Below are 25,007 nucleotides of genomic sequence, written 5' to 3' on the forward strand. Positions count from 1 at the left end.
ATCAAAATAGCAAGGACTGCCTGTCAGCCAGTGCTCTCACAACTGGATTATAAAAAATTATTATAAAGTCTGAGTGTTATCCACTCTTCCATCCACTAGCAAAACGTCTTTAATAAACTAGAATCAATTCAATTTCACTAAAGCCGTAAAAATTTCTGAATTCTATAGGCGGGAAAGCAGGAAATTCTAACAACAATATATATTTTTTCCTCTCATAATTTGCCAGGGGCTCTGTTAGTGATGAGGAAATATAAATATGGAACAGTGTGTTAGTGAACAATGTGTTACTTACAGACACTGCAAAAAATGTCGTAAGTTATTTGGACTTTCAGGATGTGATGAGAAACAGAAAAATTCAGGTTAACATGTTAAAAAATAGTATCTTTTTATAGATAAGATATCGTAAGATATTTGGCCTTTCAGGATATAAATGGGATTATTTAATTGCAGGAGTTCAGTGGGGAAATAAAGGGAAGAATAAGCTACAAATAATTGTTGGTTTGAATTATAAATAAAAATTATATTTTTAAGGTACAAGTATTTTCATGGAAAAACTTCCATTTTATCCATCTATAACTCAGTTTAATTTTCAATGGCCTTTGAACCTTGTTAAAGTATAATATAAATACTGCCAGACATTTTCCTGAAAATTAGGCTCTAAAGTGGACAGAATATTTCAAAATAGCCATGCTTTTCAAATTCTTAGGTGTTTTTCATAGAAAGGCATAGTACAGCCTTTTAAAAGTTGTCTGTTAAGTCCAGCAATGTATAGAGTTCAGTTTTCTGATAGAAGATAAGTACAAGTTAAATGACTCTAAAAACTAGAAGGAAAATACTATGTCTTAATTCTACTTTTATTAAACTTTGCTTACATTCTTAGGCAGTCTTACACTTGGAGAGCTCCTTGGTCATTAGCAAATTAAAACAGCCTTTAAACCCAGCCAGGGGACATTTTGCAGAACTAGGGCTGTATCTCTCTCCATACTCTACTATCCCTGAGGACAACCACTCTGCCCCTGGCACCCTCAGAGGGAGAGGTGTGGTCATCTCTGGTCACCAAAGAAATGGATATTTTTCTGTCCATTAATTTTTATGGTGGGGGCTGGAGCGATGGCTCAAAGCTTAAGAGCACTGGTTGCTCTTCCAAAGGTCCTCAGTTCAATTCGCAGCAACCACGCGGTGGCTTACAACCATCTATAATGAGATCTGGTGTCATTTTCTGGCATGCAGGCAAACAAGTAGGCAGAACACTGTGTACATAATAAAAATAAATAAATAAATCTTTTAGAAAATTTATGAGGAATAGTTCTCCAGGAGCTGTGTATTCTTTAAATAGTAGCCAGAGAACTCTATTCAATACATTGTACTTGAAAACACTTTGTAATTGAGGAGAGGGGACTGACAGGAGAGAAGGAGGGGGCACCCTTGGGATGTAATGTAAAACTGAAATAAAAAACAAAAAAACCACTTTGTAATTATATTTCCATAATCTAGTCTGCATATTTACACAATGAAATATATTCTTCAGTAATATGTGAATTAAAGGTAATTTCTGAAAACCACATATTTAGGTTGAAGTCGCATTTTCGTTGGCGTGCATTGTCTTAGGGAATGATTTTCTACAGGAAGAATTACAAGAAAAAGAAGGATTTGAGTATTCTGATGTTCTTTTTCTTCTTCACTCAAAAGATAAGGTAGGACCTTCACAAAACCTCTGTGTGCTCACCTAGGGGAAAATGGTTCTAGGAAAACACTGTCAGGTATGACCAAGACTTCTTTGTGGCAGCATCCAAGTGTATTATTAAAGAGAATAAATAATATGTCTCTTTGTAGGTCATGAGTTTGTAATGGTGTGATAGTATGTTCCAAATTTTTCAGTTGTTGCACAGTATTCCTTGACATGCATCAATCTTAATGCTTGGTGATGGGACTCCAAAGAAACCTCTGTCCTTAATGGAAGCTTCAACTTAATCTCATGCCTTTTCACCCCAGTCATGCCCTTCTACACCATGACAGCAAGGCTTCTGAAATGCTTTATGAGGAAGAAGGAGCTTTCCCAAGACAGCTAATATAATGAAATTACTTTTTTTAAAAAAGTTTCCTCAATAATGTCATATTTTTCTTCTTGTTAAGAATAAAATGCATTTTAATAGGCAGTAACTCAAAATCCAGTGAGTACCATGTAATGAAGCAAATAAAAATGATTGGTGTTTATCCTTTTTCTAGGAAATTTGCTTGCGAGCAGGTTATGCACTAACTCTTTTTGCCTTCAATAATCGTTTTCAACAGTACTTAATATTGGAAACTGGAATGATAACTTTATCTATTTTTGAGCCTTTTCTTCAATCCAAAGTTGAAACGGAGAAAGTAATGGCAGCATTTCAGGTACCTAGACCCTAACATTTCATATTGGCAAGCATGTCACTTAGTAAATGCTTCTTTACTGAGTATCCAGAAACATGTTTAATTTATAAAATTTGGTATTTTGCACATCAGCTCCTCTACCTCATGAAAAGTCCATTATTAGGACTGCTTTATCTATATGGAGTGGTTTTGGTTATACAGATGTCTTTAACAACCCAGTGAGGTCAGCAGGCAGGTACCTTTATCATATGTTTAAAGGAAGGTAGGTGTTGAAAACAGGTCTTCCTGCAGCTTGTGGGCTGACCACACGGCTGCTTCCACCCTAGAACAGCATCATCTAGGTTTTTCTTTGTCTTATGCTTACTCTTCAGAGCTTTCCTATCCTACTGCCTTGTGGTTCTTGTAATTCAAGAACCAATGTTGCAAGAACTGCAGAAAGAATAATGTAGCCTGTTATAATCATTGCTATGACCATTTGGGAGGAAGTACTTCAACTCCTGCTTTCACCTCTCACATTTCTTCTATTGGAGTCCATGAAGTGTTTCCTTTATCCCCCTAAAATGCCCCAAAATGATAAATTATTAAGAGAATCTGAATAGCAAATATTCACCAATTTTATGCTTTTTTCTGTTTTAGATTATCGTATTAGCTAAAGTCATTATAGACACGGACCATATTACTTTGACTGCAAGAGGTGTTACTATTTTAGTTAACAGTCTATATTCAGTCCACATTCCTACTATTGTCTTGACAGGTAAGAGATAGCTAACAAACAACAACAACAAAAATATAATGATATCTACACTTTGCATCAAAGACAGATTATAAAAAGATTTTAGACTAAAATTATGAATATATGCTTGATTCTCTGTTACATAGTTTTCAGCTTAGGCTACCTGAAAATCCTGAATATATATGTCTGGATGGAGCAATGGGCATCCACTCTGCTCACAAAATAGGAATGCAGCACTCTTAATACAGCCTTTTTGCTTTCCTAATTATTATTTCAAACTTCTAATGATTTTTTAGACTATAGTGAGACTCCAGTTATGCAATGACCTTTGTGTCACAAGAAATGCATATAGTATACAGTCATACATTCAGAAAAAATACTTATGTACATAAAATAAATTTAAAAGAATCTTAATAACCAAAAAACAGAGTGAATATATTTTGAAGTGTTGGAAGACAGAAAGCTTCCAACTTTGAAGTGTTCTTATTTTTATTTAAATAAACATATGCAAGCTTTAGTATGTGTCATGGAAAATCAACTATAGGCAACGATTATCAAACATTTACGTAAGACATTTTTTTTTGCTTTTAAATTTAGCAGAGGTTTTGTAGCTAAATTTTTAAAAATGCTTTGCACAAGTGAACAAAAGCAACATATCAATTATCACTTTCAGATAATATAAGAGCTTTTCTTTGCTTTAATTCTAGGCAATTTGATAGCTAGTCTGTGTCACCTGAGAACTGGTATTCCAGAAGCTTTTCTCACACTAGGAACAATCCAACGGCTATGCTACCACTTGTACTCAAAAAGAGAAGAGGTAAAAACAAAAATCTATTTGTAAAATGTAATGTGCTACAAATAATAAAATTTGTTTCTCTCATACAAGGGGATACTTTTTCCTTGGGATATTACATAATTCATAATAATGCAAAAACAGTTGACCTTTCCAATATTAGTCATATCTGACATCTACAATCCTGAGTCCCAAAGGATTTTAACGCCAACATTTAAGAAGATTTTTACAGAAGCACCATATAACAACTATAATTAAATATTTTAAAACCGTGGGGCTGAAAAGGTTCAAGAGCTTGTAGCACTCTTGCAGAGGATCCCAGTTTGGCTCCCAGCACCTGTATCATATGGCTCATAACTGCATGTAAGTCCAGTTCCTGGGGATCCAACGCCCTTTTCTGATTTCCATGGGGATGGACAAACACACACACACACACACAAATCAACCCTTAAAAAAACTTGTAGAAGATCATCATGGAAAAGGAAAATTGATGATTAACTGCTGTTAAGTGGGTGGAAAGTCTCTGAGCAAAGCTATATACATATCTTTATGTATGTTTTATGGTCAACTGCCTTACGTCAGAAAGCAGGCTAAGTTTCAAAGGAAGACACTCTTTAATATCATGCTTATTAAAATGTTTAAAAATGTTTAAAATCCAATATCAGTTCAAATTAATCTGAGCTAAAATGAAAAAACAAAACTGTGAAATGAGTTGTTTTAATTCTAAAATTAAGATTTAATCTACAAAAATCTCATGCCAGTAATCTCAGCACTCAGGAGGCCAAGACAGAAAGACTTTTCCAACTTCAAAGCCAGTCTGGGTCACACAGGAATTTGGAATGTGTCCTGTGAAAGAATGACATGCAAATTGGTAAAGCGCCATATTTTAAGAACGCGAAGTAGGACATGGATGTAAGAAAGTGCCATAATAAACCCATTGTCTACACAATGGAATCCTACTCAGCAATTAGAAACAAGGAAATCATCAATTTTGCAGGCAAATGGTGGGATCTAGAAAAGATTATCCTGAGTGAGGTATCCCAGGAGCAGAAAGGGACACATGGTATATACTCACTTATAAGTGGGTACTAGACCTATAAGATAGGATAAACATACTTAAAAATGTACACCTAAAGAAGATAAACAAGAAAGAGGACCAGGGGTAAGATAATCCTCAGCTAGAAAGACAAAGGAGATGGACATTGGAAGTAGGAGAAAACAAGTAACAGGACAGTAGCCTATCACAGAAGGCACCTGAAAGACTCTACCTAGCAGTGTATCAAAGCAGATGCTGAGACCCATAACCAAGCCTTCGGCAGAGTGTAGGGATCATATGAAGGAAGGAGGAATTAACATAACCTAGAAGAGACAGGGAGCCCCACAAGGTCCAAATATATCTGGGCACAGGGGTCTTCTCTGTCTTTATCCAACCAAGGACCATGCATGGATATAACCTACAACACCTGCTCAGACATAGCCCATGGTAGCTCAGTATCCAAGTGGTTTCCCTAGTAATGGGGACAGGAATTGTTTCTGACATGAACTCAATGGCTCATTGAGCTTCCCCTTCCCCCTGAGGGAGGAGCAGCCTTGCTAGGCCACAGATAAAGACATTGCAACCATCCTGAAGATACCTGAAAAGCTAGGGCCAGGTGGAAGGAGGAGAGGAGGACACCCCCTCTCAGTGGACTCAGAAGGGGACAGGGAGGAGATGAGGGAGGGAGGGGAGGATTGGGAGGAAAGAGGGAGAGGGCTACAAATGGGATACAACTGAATGTATAAAATTATTTAAAAATAAAAAATATTTTAAAAACCCATTGTTTGTATAACTTAAAATTTAAATATTCAATGTATAAATACACTGTGGTGAAACAAATAACTAAAATTTTTAGACAGTATCTAAAATCTTGGTTATTCAGCCATTAGGCAAGCCTATTTGGTTTCACTTTTTAATATTCTAAGTGATTCTAAAATTAAGTCAAGTATGCTCACAGATACTGTGAGCAATGACTAGAAACCAATGTCAATTAATAGTATTTGCTAAAAATAGGGGCAGAGGATGTGCTCTGGAAGTGGAATGAGTGACTGACATGCACGAGCTATTGTGCTCCACCTGGTGACTGAGGTCTGTTTACATCCGCATCTGATACCAATGTTTACAGATTTTTAGAGATGAGGTTTCTCTATGTAAGAACCTGGATCTCGCTTTGTAGACCGGGCTTGCCTCAAACTCAGAGATCCACCTGTTCTGCCTCCCTAGCGCTTAAAGGCATGTGCAACCATACCTGGCTTACAACAATTATCCTCAGATTTATCTTACTTTTAATAATGTGTGTATGTGTGTCTGTGTGTCTGTATAGGTGTGTGCACGTGAATACAAGTGCCCATGGAGGCCAGAAGAGGGTCTTGGATCTCCTGGATTTGGAGTCCTAGGTAGTTTGAGCTTTCTGATGTGGGCTCTGCGATCCAAATGGGTTCAACAGAGACTTTCATAACTTGCTAAGTAGAGCTCTGAGCTAGATCATTTCTATTAGATTTTTAAGACTATCATATCACACGTTTTCATCATATTCACCCCTTTTCTCTCCAACTTTTCCTTTACCCACCCCCATTCCCCTACCCGCACAATTTTGAGTCCTTTTTAAAAGTCTGTCAAGACCAATGTGTGCTGCTCCAATGATTCCGAATGTGTGGTTGGCCTTCCACTGGAGTGTGGCTGATTTACCAGGGGATACACTGTAAAGAGAAGACTGTCTCTCCCTATCCCAGGAGCTGATAACTGCCAATAGCTCTGTGGTGGTGGGTCGGGCTTGCATAGGTTTTGTGCATATTATTTAACTACTTTGAGATCATATGTCAAGCTGCCTTGCTGCGTGAAGGTTAATTTTCTGTAGCCACTGCCTCTGGCTCTTGAACTCTTCCTATCATACTTCTGCAGTAAGCCTTGAGCCTTCACAGTCCACGCTTAACAAGTTTCTTTTTATAAAATAATGTTCAAAAAGTATATATGAATATATTTAGCTCTGGTGAATTGTATAATTTAAAATGGCCAAATAGCAAATTTTATGTCAGTTATATTTTGTCAAAATATTAGGGAAACATGTAAAACAGTTTCTTCATATTTTAGGTTCGAACAGCATGTTCCTGTGCCCTTGGCTACTTAACATACAATGCACATGCTTTCCGCATCCTGTTAACCGAGTGCAGGAATAAGCCTAACCAGTTCCTGCGAATAAAAAATAACATCAGCAAAGATGCGAAGATTAACCCCGCGTTCCTGAGGGAGTTTCAAATGCAGCAACGTGTGGGTCTGCCAGCCCTAAGGTACCGTGCCCTTATAAGGAGCTGCACAAGTGACATTATTAGCACATTATTAGCAAAGATCTTAGGAGATCTCGGGGTTGAGCATTAAGACTCCCCTTGAAATGTACATCCTCTGCATGCTAAAGTAGAAACTTAACCTTGAATGAATGTTCATGGCCAAAGTCTGCTTTTACTTATTTTTGAATGCCAAGTGTCTTCTTTTTATTGGTTTTCAATCTCTGTACCAAATACACAGTAGCAGGTTTCTGTTTAAGCTCAGTGTTAAGTATCTTCCTCCACTTTAAGCGCATTATTCCACCAAGGAAAAATAGTAAAACTTACTTTACTTCAGCCTTGACACATTTCCATGATTCGCTGGGCTATGCAAAAGTTGGTAGATTTATTCTTCTGTGTGTAAGCAGGCCTAGGCCCAAGGAAGATCAGATTTGGTTATAATTGTTTCTGAAAAGTACACTGCAAAATAAAAGGCCCTGTTTAAAATTTAAGATGAAAACAAAGTACAATTTCTTTCAAAAAAGCAACAACAACCAGAATTTCTGAAAACTTTATTTTTTCTTTTTCCAAAATAGTTCAAGGAGTGGGTAAAATGTCCCCTGAGCATCAAAGTCCTGGTGCTGTGTGGCTCAGTACTGTGTGCAGTTACCTTGCTGTTGGGCACACTGCTTTGGTGCTGCCTAGCGTGGCTGGGAGAGGAAGCTCTGAAGCTTTACTGGTACTGAATTTTCTGTTACTTCCAGAAACAGAAGGCTCCTCCTCTTCATTTATCACAATAAACAAGTAAACAAAAAAACAAACAACCACTTAGGCTTGGTTGTACAATCCTAGTACTGGGGAGAAAACAAAGTGGCCCCCAGTGCTTCTTGGCCAGCCAGGCAATTCTAGTGGGTGAGTTCTAGACCATTGAGAGACGCTCTGCCTGTCTCTCCAGCCCTTCTCTCAAACCGCTGACGAGGAAGTTCCTCATCGCTACAGCTACTTCAAAGGCTGTACTGATGAATTAGAGGCCAGAGAGCCTGCAGAAATGGGCCAGAGTGGAAACTCCCACATGGGGTAGAAAATCTGATGAGACTGAACTCATATTTTCCTGGAAAGAAGTGCTTAGAAATAGAAAACAAGCAGTATAAAGGGCAGTTCTGGTGATGTAAAAGAGCCATGAGAAGAACCAACCTGGCCTCCACTGCAACAGAGCCCTTGGCAACTCACAGTTGATGAACATAACACTACTCAAGCCAATTCTTGAGATACCCCTGCTCCTGCAGGCCAATGCTGAAGAAGTGTTAAACCAGCCCAACTGTGCCACAGTGAAGGAAGAAATGCTCAAGACGCACATGATGGAGGTTGATGAACAGAGGCTATGGGAAACTAAAGGAGCAATGGCTTTCCATCAGCCTTTTGTGGGGATGAAGCTCCCCAGTTCGGAAGTGTTGGGCTTTCTGTGAATAATAAGTATCTAGAAGTGAGATGCTCAAACAGAACAGTGCACTTACAAAGAACATACCCTAAACCACCTTCTTGTGAATGGGGGTTATGAAATACATATTTGTTCTGGCATGGTCAAAATTCCCCAAAAGTAGATGTACAAAGCTTGCCAGTCTCTATCTGGATGAAGGTGCTTTAAAGTCAAGCATGAGAGGAGGCACAGATGGTCCATATCCATGTAGCAGGTAGTCAGTGCCCTTCAGCTAGTCAGGAAATAGCATATCTTATGAGATGCCTTTCCAGCATCTCTCCCAGAACTGATACATGAACTCCTATATATTTTTCGTGTCATAGTGGGCCTCAGGGAAAATGTCAGTACCATACCACATCCTCTCCCTGGGAAGATGGACATATTAGTTGTATGTATGGTTACCCACTTGATTTTCTTTCCCAGCAGAGATTCTAATATAGCCAGTTCTAACTTAACAGTTTCTGTTAGTGTCAGGGTTTAATGCTCTGTGACATGACTGATTTTTATTGAGCAGACACTTGGCTAATGCCTCAATACCCTGCAGCTTCAGCTGAGAGAAAAATTGGAGCTTTTTAGTTCCAGGGGTCAGATGGCTACCGATGATAAAAAAATGCCCAAAGATAAGTTGTCACCATACTCTCTAACACACTCCAAAGTCAGCCATCCTTCCCAATCACAGGGACACTGCTCTATGTATTTTGGATACAGTGCTTTGCCAAGTTGACCAGCTACAATTTCCCTTCCTTCCTCTGCCTCCTCAGAAGCTGGAATTAGAAATGCATGTGCCAAGAAAAGACTTATTTTAATCCCAATTTAGTAATAGGAATGTAGGTGCTGATGGGACAACCAGATTTTAGGGATCTTGAGTAGACAGGATTATTTTAATTTTTGAAGTTTTTGAGAGACTGATAAATTTTATGCCTGATTCAGGAATCTATTCCTTATTAGCTTACAGATATATTTGAAGAGTTCTGAACAGGAAAACCAAAATAATCTCTGCTGCAAATGGATTTCCTAGACTTTTGACCCAAAGCTAAACCAAACTATTTTTTGGGGGGGAAGGGGATAAACAGGGCAAAATAGACATAGTGGCTGAAGTTATACTTTTGGTCAAGCATTTTGCTCAGATGATTTTGTCTCAATGTTGTAGTTTCATTATAACCTAAGTCTTTAAAATAAGTAGTAAAAAATAAAGTATAAAATAAGTAGCAAAAAAATCTTACTGAGGACTATTCCTCTGCTTCTATCCACAGAGCTGAATTATGAGTCTAAGTAGGAAAGCATTCATATATAGTAAAAGAGTTACTTAAGATTTATTATTACCATAATACAGGAAGGGAATACGCTCCAAAACAGTATCTTATGTTATATAAATTTTAAGTAGAGAAAAAGATGTATATTTAAAGAATCCTTTGAAAACTGAAAATCCAAAATAAATTGCATAAATTAATATAAAACACAATCTAAACTTTAATTGTAATAACTTACAATGTTAGATTAATTTTACCTGCAGCTACCTCATATCTGATAAATAAATGTTTCATAAATGTAATTTAGTACAATGATTTGTACTTTGTAGTCATTCCCACAACTGAGGAAAATGGAAGCTGTGCTCCTGTTCAATTTTGTTTTCTTCAAAATCCAGTTTGTGTCCAGTCTTAGTTAGGGTTCTATTGCTGTGAAGAGACACCATGAACATGGCAACTCTGATAAAGGAAAACACTTAATAGGGATTAGCTTGCAGTTCAGAGGTTTAGTGCATTGTTGTCCTGGTGGGAAGATGGCACTGTGTAGGCAGACATGGTGCTGAGAGTTCTACAATTTGATCTGCAAGCAGCAGAAGTGATTGTGTCACCAGACCCAATTTGAACATATAAGACCTCAAAGCCTGCCTCCATAGTGACACACTTCCTCCAACAAGGCCACACATCCTAATAGTGCTGCTCCCTATGGACAAGCACACCACAAGTCCCTTCTTCACACCATTTCAGATATAATATTCCACTTTAGTTATATTTATTGTTTGAAATGAGTATGCAATTTTATACACATATGACATAGATCGTCAAGCCACTGAACATGCCACCTGAAATCTTTATTTACTCATGTTTTCTGGGTATACTATGTTTTCATGTATTTTATCATTTGACTTTTTTTTTTCTTTTTCCTTTTTAGCTTGGAGAAGAATGGAGGACCATCTGTAATTCCTGTCTTTAAAAAAGGTAATCAATTTTTCTTTTATTTCTTTAATGCTTGCTAGTCCTGGCACTCTGTAATTCTGTTTTAGGGTTTTTATTGCTGTGATAAAACAAACATCATGACCAAAGGCAACTTGAGGTGAAAAGGGTTTTTATTTCATGTTACAGCTTATAGCCCATAAGCCAGAAAAACAGGTCAGGAACTCCAGGCAGGAACTGAGGCAGACTCCATGGACAAGAGCTGATTGCAGGCTTACTCAGATTCCTTTCTTATATACCCCAGGACCACCTAGCCAGCACTAGCACCAGCAACACAGGACAGGACTCTTCCACATTAAAAAAAAAAAAAAAAAATCAAGAAAATGGACACAGGCTTGTCTACAGTCCAGTGTTATGGAAGCATTTTCTCAACTGTGGTTTCCTTTTCTTAGTTATGTCTAGGATTGTGTCAAAAAAAAAAAAAAAAAAGCCAACTAACACATTGTACCTTTAAAAATTCAAAATGTGGAAACAACCTTCAAAAATGTATTCCTGTAAGCTTATGTTTTGTAATTGCATACACAGAAGACACACTCTGTTTATAAACCTATATTAACCATATAAGGTCTTCCCTGCTATTATCAGTTGCCAAAGATTTCACTGGCAGGATGGCACAGTTGGCAAAAGCATTTGCCAACAAGCCTAGTGACCCAAGCGTGACCCTCAGAGCCTATGTCATAGGAGAGAACTAATTTCTACAAGTTGTCTCTAACTCTGACCTCCACACACGTGCATTTTCTACCATAACACTAAAAATTTCTAAGTCTTTGTTACTTCCAAGTAAAACAGGCATAAGGCACCATTTATGCATGTATTAAACAATGTTTCTCTTGCAAAATTTCATGTACAATAATCTAAAAATTCTTAGACCAAAGGTCACATTGTTTCCATTGATACTTGACATTGATACTTTGACTCAGTTGGTAGCTGACAGTAGGGCAGTCTAAGTATGAAGAAATCATAGCCTAGATCTGAAAATATTAATTCCTTTTTATTTTATCTATCTTCTATCTATCTATCTATCTATCTAAATTTATGAACATAGGTGCTTTGGCTGTGTGTATGACTGATTGAGGAAGTTAGATCTACTGGAACAGGAGTTACTGACAGTTGTGAGATGCCATGTGGGTGGCAGGAACTGAGACATAATCCTCTGGCAGAGAAGCCAGTGTTCCTGATTGCTCAACCATCTCTTCAGCTCCTCTATTTTATTTTTTAAAATGCCTTTTAATTCTGTGTACTGTGTGTGTCTGTGTGCCCAAGTGCAGACGCCTGAGAGGCCAGGTATCAGATTCCAGTGAAGATGGAGTTGTAGGTAGTTGTGTACTGCTTGATGTGCATGCTGGAAACTGAACATGGGCACTCAAGCATTACATGTTGTTAACTGCTGAACCACCACTCCAGAACCTTATTAGGTATTTAACAGGGAATAAACATGGATTACTTATTTTCATACACATGCTTATTAATCTGCTATCTTTAGAGTGGGGCCAATGACAGTGTATGTTGTCCTATAATAAAAATCTATGGGGTGAAGAGATGGCTCAGTGGTTAAGAGCACTGGCTGTTCTTCCTCTTAGAGGTCCTGAGTTGAGTTCAATCCCCAGCACTCATATAGTAGCTTACAACCATTTATATGGGGTCTGATGCCTTTGTCTAGGCTTACATGGAAATAGAGCACTCATATGCATAGAATACATAAATCTTTGACATAACGAGTCAGAAAGAATGCAGTAAAAGTAGAAAGAGGAATGTAGGACTGGAGGATAGCCCAGTGGTTAAAAGCAAATGCTGCTCTCCTAGAAGACCTGAGTTTAGTTTGCAGCACTCATGCACAGCTCACAGCCACCTTTAATTCCAGCTCTGAGGGATGTGATACCCTCACATCTTCATCCAGCTTCAGTGGGTACCCACAGACATGGCATATATTCACACAGACACACATACACACTCCTACATACAAATACAACCCCTTTATAAAGGGAGAAAAAGAACATTCTTTTAAGGATTATCTGTGGAAGCTGTTACATGTTTTAGTTAGGCAAAGAAAATAAAAGAGTAATCAGATTATACTTGAATTGAGAGACATTTAATGTGGCCCTCTTACTTCCAGGAAAAGAGCATAGAAGAAAAGCAAGACCTAAAATCCAACCAAAAGATTCTCTGACTTTAATACCTCCTGTAAGTAATTTCATGGGGCGCTTCAGAACAACAAAGAAGGTCCATGTTTCCCATAACATCTTCTCCTTCTCAACTGGAATTTCAACAGATATCATAAATGTATCAAGACCAAGAATAGTGTTTTTGAACAAGCTTGGGAAACATGAACACAAAGCCAACCCAGAGGCCCCAGAAAGCTAAGAAGTAATTAAAAATAAAAAAGCATTTTAAAATTTTGATGTGGTCTTTCTGAAAACAAATACTGTTTATTGCAATAAAATATACAGTATTTTCAGGGGGTGGAATTTGTGTTGTTGTTTGAATGGAAGCTATTTATATTCACACTGAAAACTTTTTCTTTCCAGTGTTTCACATGGAATTTAACATCAGTTCAATATTGCCTCAAAAAAATAAGAATTTTTGTATCAGATTTATTGGCTGTTTTGAGTAGAATAATATGTGTATGTGTGTGTACCTATGTATTTTTGTCTCAAGAGTTTGAGTTGGTATGCTGAATTAAACAGCCCCATGTTAACACTTTTACTATAACACTTCAGCTGTCAAATAATAAGTACTATTATGCGAGGCTTCTGAAACCTGTGATATGTAACATCTAAATACTCACAGTAGCATCTGGAATCACTGCCATCAGGTACATAAGGTAGAATGATTAAAATGTTTGGCCACTAGCGCTATCCCATTATCTACAGGAAGTTTCTTTAGTTTGCAACTGGAAAGAAACAAACAAAATCCCTAAGTTAAAACACACACACACACACACATTATGAAAACACAAAACTGGAAACTACAATATATAAGCAAAGGACCAGTAAAACAAAAATGCCCAAACAAAGCATTATGAAATGAAAGTCTGTAAGAATGCCACTGAGTTTATTTTGTGTTGGCTATAAATTGCTGGGCATGGGGCCTACCCTTGCTTGTGGTTTATATACCGTGAGACTCCATTGGAGAAAAGTAATTCTTCCTTTGCAAGCGAATGTCAATTAAGACAGCGTCTTGGTTAGGGATGTGAGTTCATGTCCGCTTTCCTCTAGGGCTGTGCCCCCATTTGGCTCGAACCTGTGCAGCCCCATGTGTGCCACCCATGTCTGAGTTCACGTGTGCGACAGTTGCTTTTCTGCCTTGCTTCTGCGCAGCTCTCTAACCTTAAGTGAGGGCACCACAACTGTGAATTTCATTCATTCTTTCTTTCTCTTCTTCTTTCTTCCTTACTTTCTTTTTCTTCCTTCCTTCTTTGCTTGTTTATTTAATTTATTCATTTACTTTACATCCTGGTCATAGCCCCACTCTTCCTCCCCTCCCAGTCTCACCCTCCCTCCCTCTTCCCCATCCCCTCCCCTATTCCTCAGAAAAGGAGAGCCTTTTTCCTGTCCACCCCAGCTCAACATGTATGAGGGCTCAGAGTATCCTCTTCCCCTGTGGCCTGGCAAGGCAGTCATTCCAGGGGAAATAACTGAAAACACCTTTAACTCTTAAAAATTAATTTTTTTTATTACTTCATCATTTCTTTCTGAAAATTATAAACAAGAAAAGCCTCAAGAGAACATACTAAGCTTTACCAGGTATGCTGGACTGTATCTGTAATCAAGGGCCTGGGAGGTTCATCCAATATAACTGTTTAAAAAAAACAAAAAACTAAAAAAATGCCCATTTGGTTCCAGGGAGCCGCCTACCTATTAACTTCACTGTAAAGGAATGTTGGCTTATGTTTGTTATGTTGGCATATGTGGAGTCCAGTGTTTCTCCCTTACTCCAACCTCCTTTCCAGTCCTCATGGCCAAGCTCTCAAAAGACTAAAAATATGGTTGCTTTCCAGGATTCGCTCAATTTTGTTAGCTTATTTGTATCATGAAGTAATTTTGAAATACATGCATGATTATGGCACCAGGAACAACTTTTAGTATTTTCAAAACACAGATTATAAATATATTTATAATATAAATTTGGTAAATTTTCTTTCATATGTACTGATACTAGTGGCGAAGGGAAAATAGTCTGTTAATTCATAATTACATTTACAAAATGAAAATCCAAATGTAAAATGTGAACTTAAGAACTAGTTGTTACTTCTACCTGTTATTTCTTTACCAATTCTGTCATACAATAGCAATGTAACAACAATAACAAGTGACCTGAAATAATAGCCATTGCTAGATGCTCTATTTCTAGGAGAAAATAGGTGATCATAAATTGAACAAAAGAATTACTTATGGAACTCTCTGCGAAGAAAGTTAGCTTAAAATAGGACTAAAATAAGAAATGTTTGCACTCTAATCAAGAATGGTGGCGCATAACCCGTAACTCCGTAATTGGAATGCTGGGGCAGAAGGATCAAAAGGTCTGAAGGTTGCATGCTATAAAGTGAGTCACTTGAAAAGGGTTTTTGTTCTATGCTAAATATATATCTTCACTTTACGGCTTTTCAATAAAACATGTTAACAAAGTTAGAAAGTTTACAAAATAAACTTCAATATAGACAGTATAATATATACATCTATTGGCAAAACTGGTGAACATAAGTAACGCTGTTCCTTAGAAAATGATTTATTATATTTTTAAATGGTGTTCCACATGTGTGCCCGTGGAGGTCAGAAAGGGTGCTAGATTCTCTGGAACTGGAGTTAGGGACATGTGTGAACTTCTATGTGGGTGCTGGGGTCCTGTGTAGGAACAAGTAGCACGCTTAACAACACAGTTCTCTAGCCCCAACAGCACTGTGCTCATAGTCACAAATAGCACACAGCCAGAAAAAGAAAAAAAAAAAAAAAAGATAAATGTACAGCATCTGCAATACCAAGTTTTAAAGATACTTACCAGCAACAAACCTTCCTCATGTATTTTCATTTTAGTAAATACAATTTACAACATAGTAGATGTGAATGTATATGGCCCAAATCAGCCAATTTAAAAGCATACAGTCTCTTCCAAGCACGATGCCTGAAAACTTACTAAGAACACAAACCCTATGGTCAAGTTTTGTTGTGACTTAGAGGTCTATGATTATACATAGCTGTGACCTGGCTTAATTTTGACATTTCTATTGGGGGTTGGCCTGGTGCTATGCGTTTTAATGTTAATTGTTGGCCCCCAAGATCTTGTCCCTGCTCAGATGACCACATTCTCACGTACACCTGTCCTTGTTGTGTAAACCTTGCTCCATCTAATTTAAAGCTGGGGTTCACAGACTGGGGTCCAGGGACAAGGAAAGAAGGAAGAGGAGACAGGATTGGAGGAGAAGGAAATGGACTGGCACTGGGTTAGCATGGGGAAGGAGCATATGGCCGGATCAGCATGGATGAAGGAGATGGAGAACATTAATAAGTATTTTGGGACCATGGATGAGAGGTAGCTCAAGATTGGGGCTGAGAGGTAAAGCTAGAGGGTTAATATCTGCAATGTCCAGGTAAAGGCTATTTTGTAAAATATAACAGCTGTCTGTGTCTTTATTTGATTGATAGCGCGTTAGATAATATTGCCATAATAATTATTAGGCTGTATCTTTTAAATTTCCTACGACAAATTTCTCATTAAAGATGTCAGTCTAGTATAGTACTAGTAAAAACTAGTTTCTATTTTAATTTGAAGAATGGGAAAAAGATATAGAATCTATGATAAGGGTCCAGGAATGAAAAGAAACACTATTTCTCCCAAGGACTTTTTTCCTCCACCTACCAACATCAGTAAATCCTTCACCTTTTGATTTCACTGTTTTGTTTTTGTTTTGTCTTTTTATAAAAAGCCGTTCTCTTTTGCAAAACTATAACATACAGTTACTGTCTTTCAGAAAAAAAAGCTATTAGAAAAGGAACTTAAATATGTAGCCGATTAGCAGTTGTGCTTTATGTAAGTTACCTAGTAAGGGGAGCGGGGGCTGTCTCTCACATGGACTGTGTTACCTGCTGTTTGACCACTTCCCCCAGGGAGGGCTGCCTCGCCAGGTCACAGGGGAAGAGGATGCGCTCAGTCCTGATGCCACTTGTGCTGGAATGGGTTGGACAGGGAGTCACTCTCCTTTTCTGAGGAGTAGCAGGTGAGGGGGAAAGGGGAAAGAGGAAAGGGTGGTGGGGCTGAGAGAAGAGAGGGCACTACTATAGATTGGGATGTAAAGTGAATAATTAATTAAAAAAAAAGTCTTGGGCCTGAGGAGAGATCTCAGTAGATAAAGTACTTTACTTTAACATGGTCCCAAGTTTAATCCCTAGAAAGTATATAAAATGGGCAGGCATGGCAGTATAAACTTATAAGTGCTGGATGGTGGAGAAGGTGGACTCCTGGAACTCCCTGGGCAGTTTCTTCTAGTCTAATTGGTAAGGCTCCAAGACAATGAGCGGCCTGCTCTCAAAGGAGGTTGACAGCAATCCTGAGTGTGGCACCTGGAGTGCGGATGGCTTCTTGCCACCGTGCGCACCACGATGAGTGCACTTGCACATTCATGTGCCCTTCCGAGAGTGTGCACACACATGCACAATAAAAATCCTGATGCCCAGTAAACATGTTTAACACCAAAACTTAAAACTTAAATTTTATTGCTTGAAACATTACCTGTAGAGATCTTTAAAAATCAAAAATCAAATTGTCATTTTTAATTGTGGGACTTTTATGGCAGCTTCTGCGACTTCTTTGGATATGTCTACTCCCAGAGGACATCTGCATGAAGATCAGAGGCCACATAACTCAGGTTATGACAAACTTCATAACCTGTCACTATTTCTGCACATTATCTGCTTGTAGTTTGAACAACAGTAGAAGAAATGGAACATCGGCATATGTGGTAATAACCCCCCCCCCCAAGACAGGATTTCTCTGTGTAGTCTTGGCTGTCCTGGACTCACTTTACAGACCAGTCTGGCCTCAAACTAACAAGAGATCCACTTGCCTCTGCCTCCCAGAGTGCGCCATCACAGCCAGCTGGGTGATGACTCTTAGGCATATATAAACCAGGACAATGAATACTTCTACCTCATTCACAGGAAACCTTAATTCCTGGGTATACTTGCAAATTCTACTGCTGGAAAGTATTGTAAACTGGTAAGTTTAAGTCAAAGCGAAGGCTGGGTATGTGCAGTAGAGTGTCTGTTTAAGCACATACTAAACCTTGGATTCCACAAACTATCAACAACAACAAAACAAATGGAAAAATGATCCTTAAAATGAAACACAAAAAACAAAAGATGCCACAGACAATAATATTTTACAAAGGTCAAATGGTGATAGCATTTTAACACATAAAATCAAGCCTATGTTTATTTATACTTTTGCAGTTCCTTTGGTTTCTATGACTGTTCAGAGCCCACATGTTGGTTGGTCCTTTTCAACTTGCCTTTGCACTTCTAGACTGGAGCACTCTTTACCTCTCACCCATGTGATCTCTGCTTCCTCTGTGAGTGAAACCTCAAGTTTCTGGTACTTTGTGATACTGCTCATTTAACCTGACCCTAGCTGGATAAAGATAGCTCCAGCCCCACTGCCACAAGGGCACAACTGGGTTGTCCTCTGAGGCTGCAATGGAAGGGATTCCTTCAGACACAATCCACATTAACAAGGTGGTTTCTGCAGCACAACTCTTTGGTGCTGAGAAATTAAAAATATCAGATGAAACAATGTTCAAATATAATTATGTCAAATTATGAAACTTGTCCTATACTGTTCCCAGATTAACCTGAACAGAACTTGATAGAAAATTTAAAAACCGTGCTCTTAGAACTATTGTTTGAGAGAGGAAATAAGGTTCACAGGGAACAGCTGCCTTCCAGTCTCCTATCTGAATGTTACCTTCACGTTTTTGCTAACACACTGTCTTTAGATAACAGTTGACATTACAAAAGCACAGCTCATGGAGATGGTTTCTTTTCTTTTATTAAAATATTTTATGTGTATGTGCCTCCATCAGTGTGTAGGAGCCCACTAAGGTCAGGATGTTGGATCTCCTAGCACAGTGTAGGTGCTGGAAACAGAACCGTGGTCCTCTGTAAGAGAGGAAGCACTCTTAACCGCCAAGCCATCTCTCCAGCCCTGAAATGTGTTCTTTATAAGAAATAAGACAATGTACCACCTTTATTCATGGCCTATAAAAATAGGCCATAATTCTTACATAGCTTGTTAAAAGTTTTATAATTTGATTATGTAGCAGAAATATTTATCAACTATTTCTCAGCTCTGTTCACGAAAACCACTAATCTTCCTTAAAGTACCACCAGAATGCCAACAAAAACTTCATATATATATATATGAAAGCCTTGAGTATTACTTATAAATATATAAAAATATATTCATAATATAATTTGCATTAACACAATAAATCATACTACATACTTTGATTCATATCGGATGTCTTCTACATCATGTAAAACGCCCAAGCCAGCACGTAATCTTTCAATTCCATTCCTAAAGTCATTGAAACAAAATCAATAGCCTCAAAATTTAAAGGAAGGAAATTTAGTGTAAGAAGATGTTAAAGACTGTTTACATGACTACACGTAAATTTTGTGGCTTACCATGCAATCATAACGCCATTATCAGTGCACAGTCTGGGCGGAGGACACAACAAAGTGCATTGTGTTGCATTTGCTACAATTTCCAACACTTTTCGGATATACAAGTTACTTGCAACACCTCCAGATACAACCTGAGAGAATTGGGAAGATGAGTGTTAACGCTATGACATATAGACATGAACCAAGCTGCTACCTAAATCTGGAGAACAAAACCACCTTCATCCAACAAGAAACAATCAATTACATTTGGGATTGTTTGCAGAATCTTTGATCCCCTTGTGAACCATAAAACCATGTTTTGTGTTTGGTGTTGTTGAGCCTTATCACACACCCGGTCCAAGAACTTTCTGTTTATTGTAAACAAGTGGTTATGGTGTAGTTCAGCCAGCCCTAGCATATGCCTTTAATCTAAGAGCTTTATGCACACAGGATTTAATTAAGTTAACCCTACGTCAAGAAGCAGAGCAACTTCTTGCTGACAGGGATTAGAGTAGGAGGGACTTTGAGTTGAGGACTATTAAAGACAGCCTGTAGAGTAGAAAGGACTTTTAGCTTAAGCTCTGGCTTTAGCTTTGGCTTCAACTCCTCAGCTCCCTGGCTTTGGGGGCTTTGAGTTAGCAAGCCTTTGGCCTAGGGTTTCTGGCCTTTTCCTCCTGGGCTGTCAATTGAGCTAGTGAGTCATTTGGTTATTTTCGATCCGGACTTGAGCTGAGATGGAAGGTCAGCTGGGTACTTTCTCTACCTCTCTGAGCTAGCAGGTTTTCACCCAAGCATCTGGCTCCTGAGTCTTTATTGGTAAAACAGAACGGTTGGGATTTTCATTTTTAAAAAAACTACATTAAGTGATGAGTGATATATTTACTTAATAAAAACTTATAGAGTAATCACAATTTTAATGCCAGCATGTATTCATTGCTAGCATTTTAAGATATTTTATTATCAGAAAGTGTCTCTGCAACATTTCCAATCATAAAATAGCATTTTAGACTGAATTTTGTGCTTTAAATTTTTTGTCATTGAGCTACCCAGCTCTTAAGAAACCATAATCTTTAACATTCATTTTTAATATTCTATTTCCAAATTGACAAATTTACACATTTCCTTAGTTTAATTTCAAAGTAAGACTTAAGACCCTCTAAAAAGAAAGATTACCAAGACTTGTAAGTACATTTAAAGGGATTTCATTAAAAGAGGGAGAAAAGAAGCCTACATTTCTAGAATAGTAACTACAGTTATTATATAATACAGTGGTTATTCTGGTTTCTTTATAGTACACTCTTTAATATTGAAAAAGAAATGTAGCCTGGGTATTTTTTTTTCCTATACAAGCTACAGATATGCTCCATAAAAATGTCTACATTCAAAATGGCTATGCACTGTTTCAGTTCTATACTCTGTATTGTCTAGGATGAGACTTATGGACTTATTCATCCTAAAGTCAACCAGATCCGTGGGAGGTGAATAACATACTGAGCATGTAATATTAGAGCAGGCAGGATGGCAAAGCTTACTAAGACTGCGTTAGCTGAAGATAACAACTCTTTCTGCTTGCAAAACAGAATAGCACGATGTGTTCTTCTCGCAAGGTGGCATGCTGTTGTATGTTGCACCGCAGCAGCAATGTCTGCAGCTGATGACAGGATCTGTCCCTTCTCAATGCCTTCTTCTTTTTCCTTGAGTGCTATTAGCTTGTAGCTATTTTGTTGAATTCCCGTAAAAGAAAAACTGCAATTCTTAGCATTCTGCATAGGAGGATTGATAGTAAAATGGCTGCTGTTTCCTTGTTTGGCCAAATATTCTATAGCCTTCCCACCACTCATCGTAGAACATTCTGGATGTTTGATTAAAGAAAGTCTTCTTGCCACCTATTAAGAACAGACATTTAAACTTTTTTTCATACAATATATTTTACTGTAAATTATTAAGAAAAAGATTACTCACTATTGACCAAGTCAGCTTTATCCGAGATACAGGGATGGTTCAAAATATGCAAGTCAATGCATGTAATAAGGTGACATTAAAAACAAATGCTTTTAAATGAGTCATAGAATATACTTTGAAACTAAGATATAAAGATGATGAATCCAAAAATTCCTTTAAAAATCCTGAATGAATACACGGGCTTTGGCTAATTTCAGGAATCAGGAGACTCTTCCTTCAAATGAGCTGACCAGCAGTGTCCAAGTACTGTCTCCCTAGTTTTTCTCCTATACTGGGTTTGGAAAATTGAAGTTTAAGATGGTTATTTAATGATGAACTTTGAAAATAAGAATCTGGCTTGGTAGTGGTGGGGCATGCCTTTAATCCCAGCACTATGGAGGTAGAGGCAGGAGAATCTCTGAGTTTGAAGTCAGCCTGGTCTACACAGTGAGTTCTAGGACAGCCAGAGCTACAGAGAAACCCTGCCTCAAAAAATCAACCAACCAACCAGCCAAACAAACTAGTAAGTGACCTATTATTTCTGTCTTTGACTTCAGCTTTTTTATGTATGGCAATAGGCTCCATACCACTAAAAGAAAATCTATTGTGATATTAGCAATTATGCAGTTGTTTACGAATATCTGAATTCCATGTTAATCTTTACATATATTTTCTTTTCTCTCATAGGGTTTCACTATATTGCCCCAGTTGGCCTGGAACTCACTACGCGGAGCAAGAGATCATGAACTCAGAGATCTACCTGACTCTACTTCCCAAGTGTTGAGATTAAAGGCATGCATGGTCATGACTTGCCCCTTCTCTCTGTATTTCCTTACATTTTTGCAGCATGCTAGCTTCCCAAACATTTTCACAAGTATTCGGCTAAGTATATAGCAATGTCTGCAAACTATCTGAGCTTTTACATATAGATAAAAAATTCTTACCATTTTATTAAATGACTAAAAATTACAAAATTTGGATGGACATAGTGGTGGTGACTTTCACCCATAACCCAATCACATGGGAGGTTGAAGCAGGAGGATCACGGAGTTTTGAGTTCAGCAAAGGTTACAGAATGAAACCCTATCTAAAAGAAAAAAATTAAAGTTAGTATAGCTATTGGGTTTGCTTTTCTGTTTGTGTTTTGCTTTATTTTGTTTTCCTCTATGTAGTTTTGACTGCCCTAGAGTTCACTAGGTGGACCAGGCTGGCCTCAAGCTCAGAGATCCAAATGTCTCGGCCTCCCAAGTACGTGGATTAAAGGTATGCTCCACCATGCCAGGCCACAACTCTTGATTTTTAAGACAAGACTTTGCTGATCGCCCAGGTTTGCCTCACATTCGCTAAATAGCAAAGGTTGGGCCTTGATTTTGTAGTCTGCACCGCTACCCCACCCAGCCTTTTGCACTAATTTTTAAAAATAGTTTTTCAGTCTACTCAGTTACTGTTCAGAATCAACTAGATGAACAGTCTGTATACTGCAATACAACTGAACCAACAGAAGGAAAGGAGAGTGGCCTCTGAAACATTACCTTGTCAAGCATTTCACCTGGTGCTATGTCCAAAGACTTCCCAAGAAGCAGAAAATCTGAAACACCTCGGGCTAATGCCAACAGACAGTGACCTCCAGAAATCAAAAGAACTAAAAATGGAAATTCTACTTTATTGGTCAGCCTAATCGTAAGTGCATGGGCCTCCATGTGATGAATAGGAATGAATGGCTTTTTAAACTGATTGACGAGCTGTAAGCTGAAGGATAAGCCTACTCCCAAGCTTAGAGCCATGCCTGGCTTGATGGTAGTTGCAATCGCTGAGAGGTCATGTGGAGAGATTCTACTGGCAGAAAGAGTTTCTTCTACGATGCGTTGAATATTTTCTCTGTGGAGCTGCTGAGCTACTGGAGGGACAATCCCGCCTGTTCTGAAACAGAAAGACAGTCTGTAAGAAATCCGAGAAGAAACGCTACACTTACAGGCATTCCTGAATTACTATATTAGTATGTATACTGACATTGTTTGCTTATAATGCAAGACTGGTAAGAGTTAAATATTGTTGCTGTCTTTTCACACTCTGGTCAAAACCCCTACAGTTTATTTCTGATGAGTGACATCACCAGAACAGTCTTATAAAGCATTCCAAAGAGATCATGAACGAAGGAAGGACAGGCTAAAAGTGTATTTAGCTCAAATAAATCTCCTTGAGGAGAGATTTTTAGAGATTAGTGGAAGAGTTATTTGTCTAATGTAACTATAAATTAAACTGGTAAAAGAATGAGGGGCCCAGGCATCCAAGATGACTCATACTTGGTAGGGATGACTAGGAGAAAAAAAAAAATACTAACAGAGAAATATGAAGACGGTTTTGTGAAGATGAGTTTATTTTTAAACATACTGCACTTGAGGTCACATCAGGACAGGAGATGGCCTGCAACCCTAAAATAAAATTTGGGAATCTAGTGCTCAAAATTAGCAGTTAAGATTTTGGGTCTATGTGAAACAGTGGATGAGCATTCCAAATGTTAAGAATCAGCAGGGAGGGTTGGAATGCAGCTCAGTGGTAAAGCACTTGTCTAATACACTCAGGGCCTTGCAGGGGAAAACAAGGGGTGGAACTTGGCCAGCAACAAATACAGCAGCATGTAACTACATTACGGTCTGAGAAGTAATCTCACAGGGTCTGTAAAATTCACTCTGGTCTCAACTTATCATTTAAAAATACTTGACACTGCAAGACCACATAGGATGGTCTTGATACATAAGAAGGAAACACTTGACAACATTCAATAAAAATTTAGTTACTATATATATATATATATATATATATGAGGGGGTATATTATATATATTTCAGGAAATGAGAATGTAAAGAAATAATTTTATCTCCTTCTTCTTCCATAAGGTTTCTGACACGCTGCCCAAAGTTTGGCTATGGGTCTCAGGATCTCCTTTGATACCCTGATGGGTACATTCTTTCAGAGGTCCTCTGTGGAAGGCCCCTGTCCTGTTCCTTGTCTTCTCCTATTTCCGATGTCTATCTTGTTTGCCTTTCTGAATGAGGATTAAGCATCTTCCCTAGGGTCCTCCTTGTTGTTTAGCTTCCTTAGGGCAATAGATTTTAGTATGTTTATCCAATATTATAGGGCTAATACCTACTTCTAAGTGAGTATATACCATATGTGTCTTTCTGCTTCTGGGTTACTTCACTCAGGATGATCTAGTTCCCACCATTTGCCTGCAAATTTCATGATTTTCTTGTTTTTAATTGCTGAGTAGTATTCCATTGCATAAATGTACCACACTTTCTGTATCCATTCCTCCACTGAGGGACATCTACTCTGTTTCCAGATTCTGGCTATTACAAATAAAGCTTCTATGAACACAGTGGGACAGGAACTCCACAAGGAGAACAACAAAGTCAAAAAACCTGGAACCAGGGTCCCTGCAGAGACCAATGCTCCAACCAAGCAAGGACCTTGCATGGAGAGGACCTAGACCCCTGCTCAAAGGAAGGTC

General features: G+C 38.2%; 2 protein-coding genes across 11 annotated transcripts in view; one reads left to right on the forward strand and one right to left on the reverse strand.

The window, feature by feature from the left end:
* Ankar (ankyrin and armadillo repeat containing) overlaps positions 1-13,279 on the forward strand; it is a 46,481-nt gene extending 33,202 nt beyond the window's left edge. For both annotated transcript variants that reach the window (XM_021644109.2, XM_021644108.2), the window contains 7 exons: positions 1,572-1,694; positions 2,227-2,385; positions 3,001-3,118; positions 3,805-3,914; positions 7,018-7,214; positions 10,840-10,886; positions 13,015-13,279. In XM_021644109.2, the coding sequence (XP_021499784.1) occupies positions 1,572-1,694; positions 2,227-2,385; positions 3,001-3,118; positions 3,805-3,914; positions 7,018-7,214; positions 10,840-10,886; positions 13,015-13,262 (1,002 nt within the window). In that variant the 3' untranslated portion in view covers positions 13,263-13,279. The remainder of the gene's footprint in view (positions 1-1,571; positions 1,695-2,226; positions 2,386-3,000; positions 3,119-3,804; positions 3,915-7,017; positions 7,215-10,839; positions 10,887-13,014) is intronic.
* Osgepl1 (O-sialoglycoprotein endopeptidase like 1) overlaps positions 1-25,007 on the reverse strand; it is a 32,903-nt gene that overhangs the window by 2,259 nt on the left and 5,637 nt on the right. For 2 of the 9 annotated variants that reach the window (XM_021644110.2, XM_021644113.2), the window contains exons 3-7: positions 23,029-23,416; positions 21,088-21,441; positions 19,577-19,707; positions 19,395-19,466; positions 13,306-13,791 (exon numbers count right to left, since the gene is read on the reverse strand). In XM_021644110.2, the coding sequence (XP_021499785.2) occupies positions 13,710-13,791; positions 19,395-19,466; positions 19,577-19,707; positions 21,088-21,441; positions 23,029-23,416 (1,027 nt within the window). In that variant the 3' untranslated portion in view covers positions 13,306-13,709. Of the gene's footprint in view, positions 1-7,651; positions 7,668-10,996; positions 11,189-13,305; positions 13,792-17,591; positions 17,730-19,394; positions 19,467-19,576; positions 19,708-21,087; positions 21,442-23,028; positions 23,417-25,007 lie in introns of those variants that run through there. The other 7 variants (XR_009586419.1, XM_060368331.1, XM_021644112.2 and 4 more) reach the window with 7 other exon arrangements.

This window comes from Meriones unguiculatus, chromosome 15, assembly GCF_030254825.1.
Source record: "Meriones unguiculatus strain TT.TT164.6M chromosome 15, Bangor_MerUng_6.1, whole genome shotgun sequence".
Classification (NCBI taxonomy): domain Eukaryota; kingdom Metazoa; phylum Chordata; class Mammalia; order Rodentia; family Muridae; genus Meriones; species Meriones unguiculatus.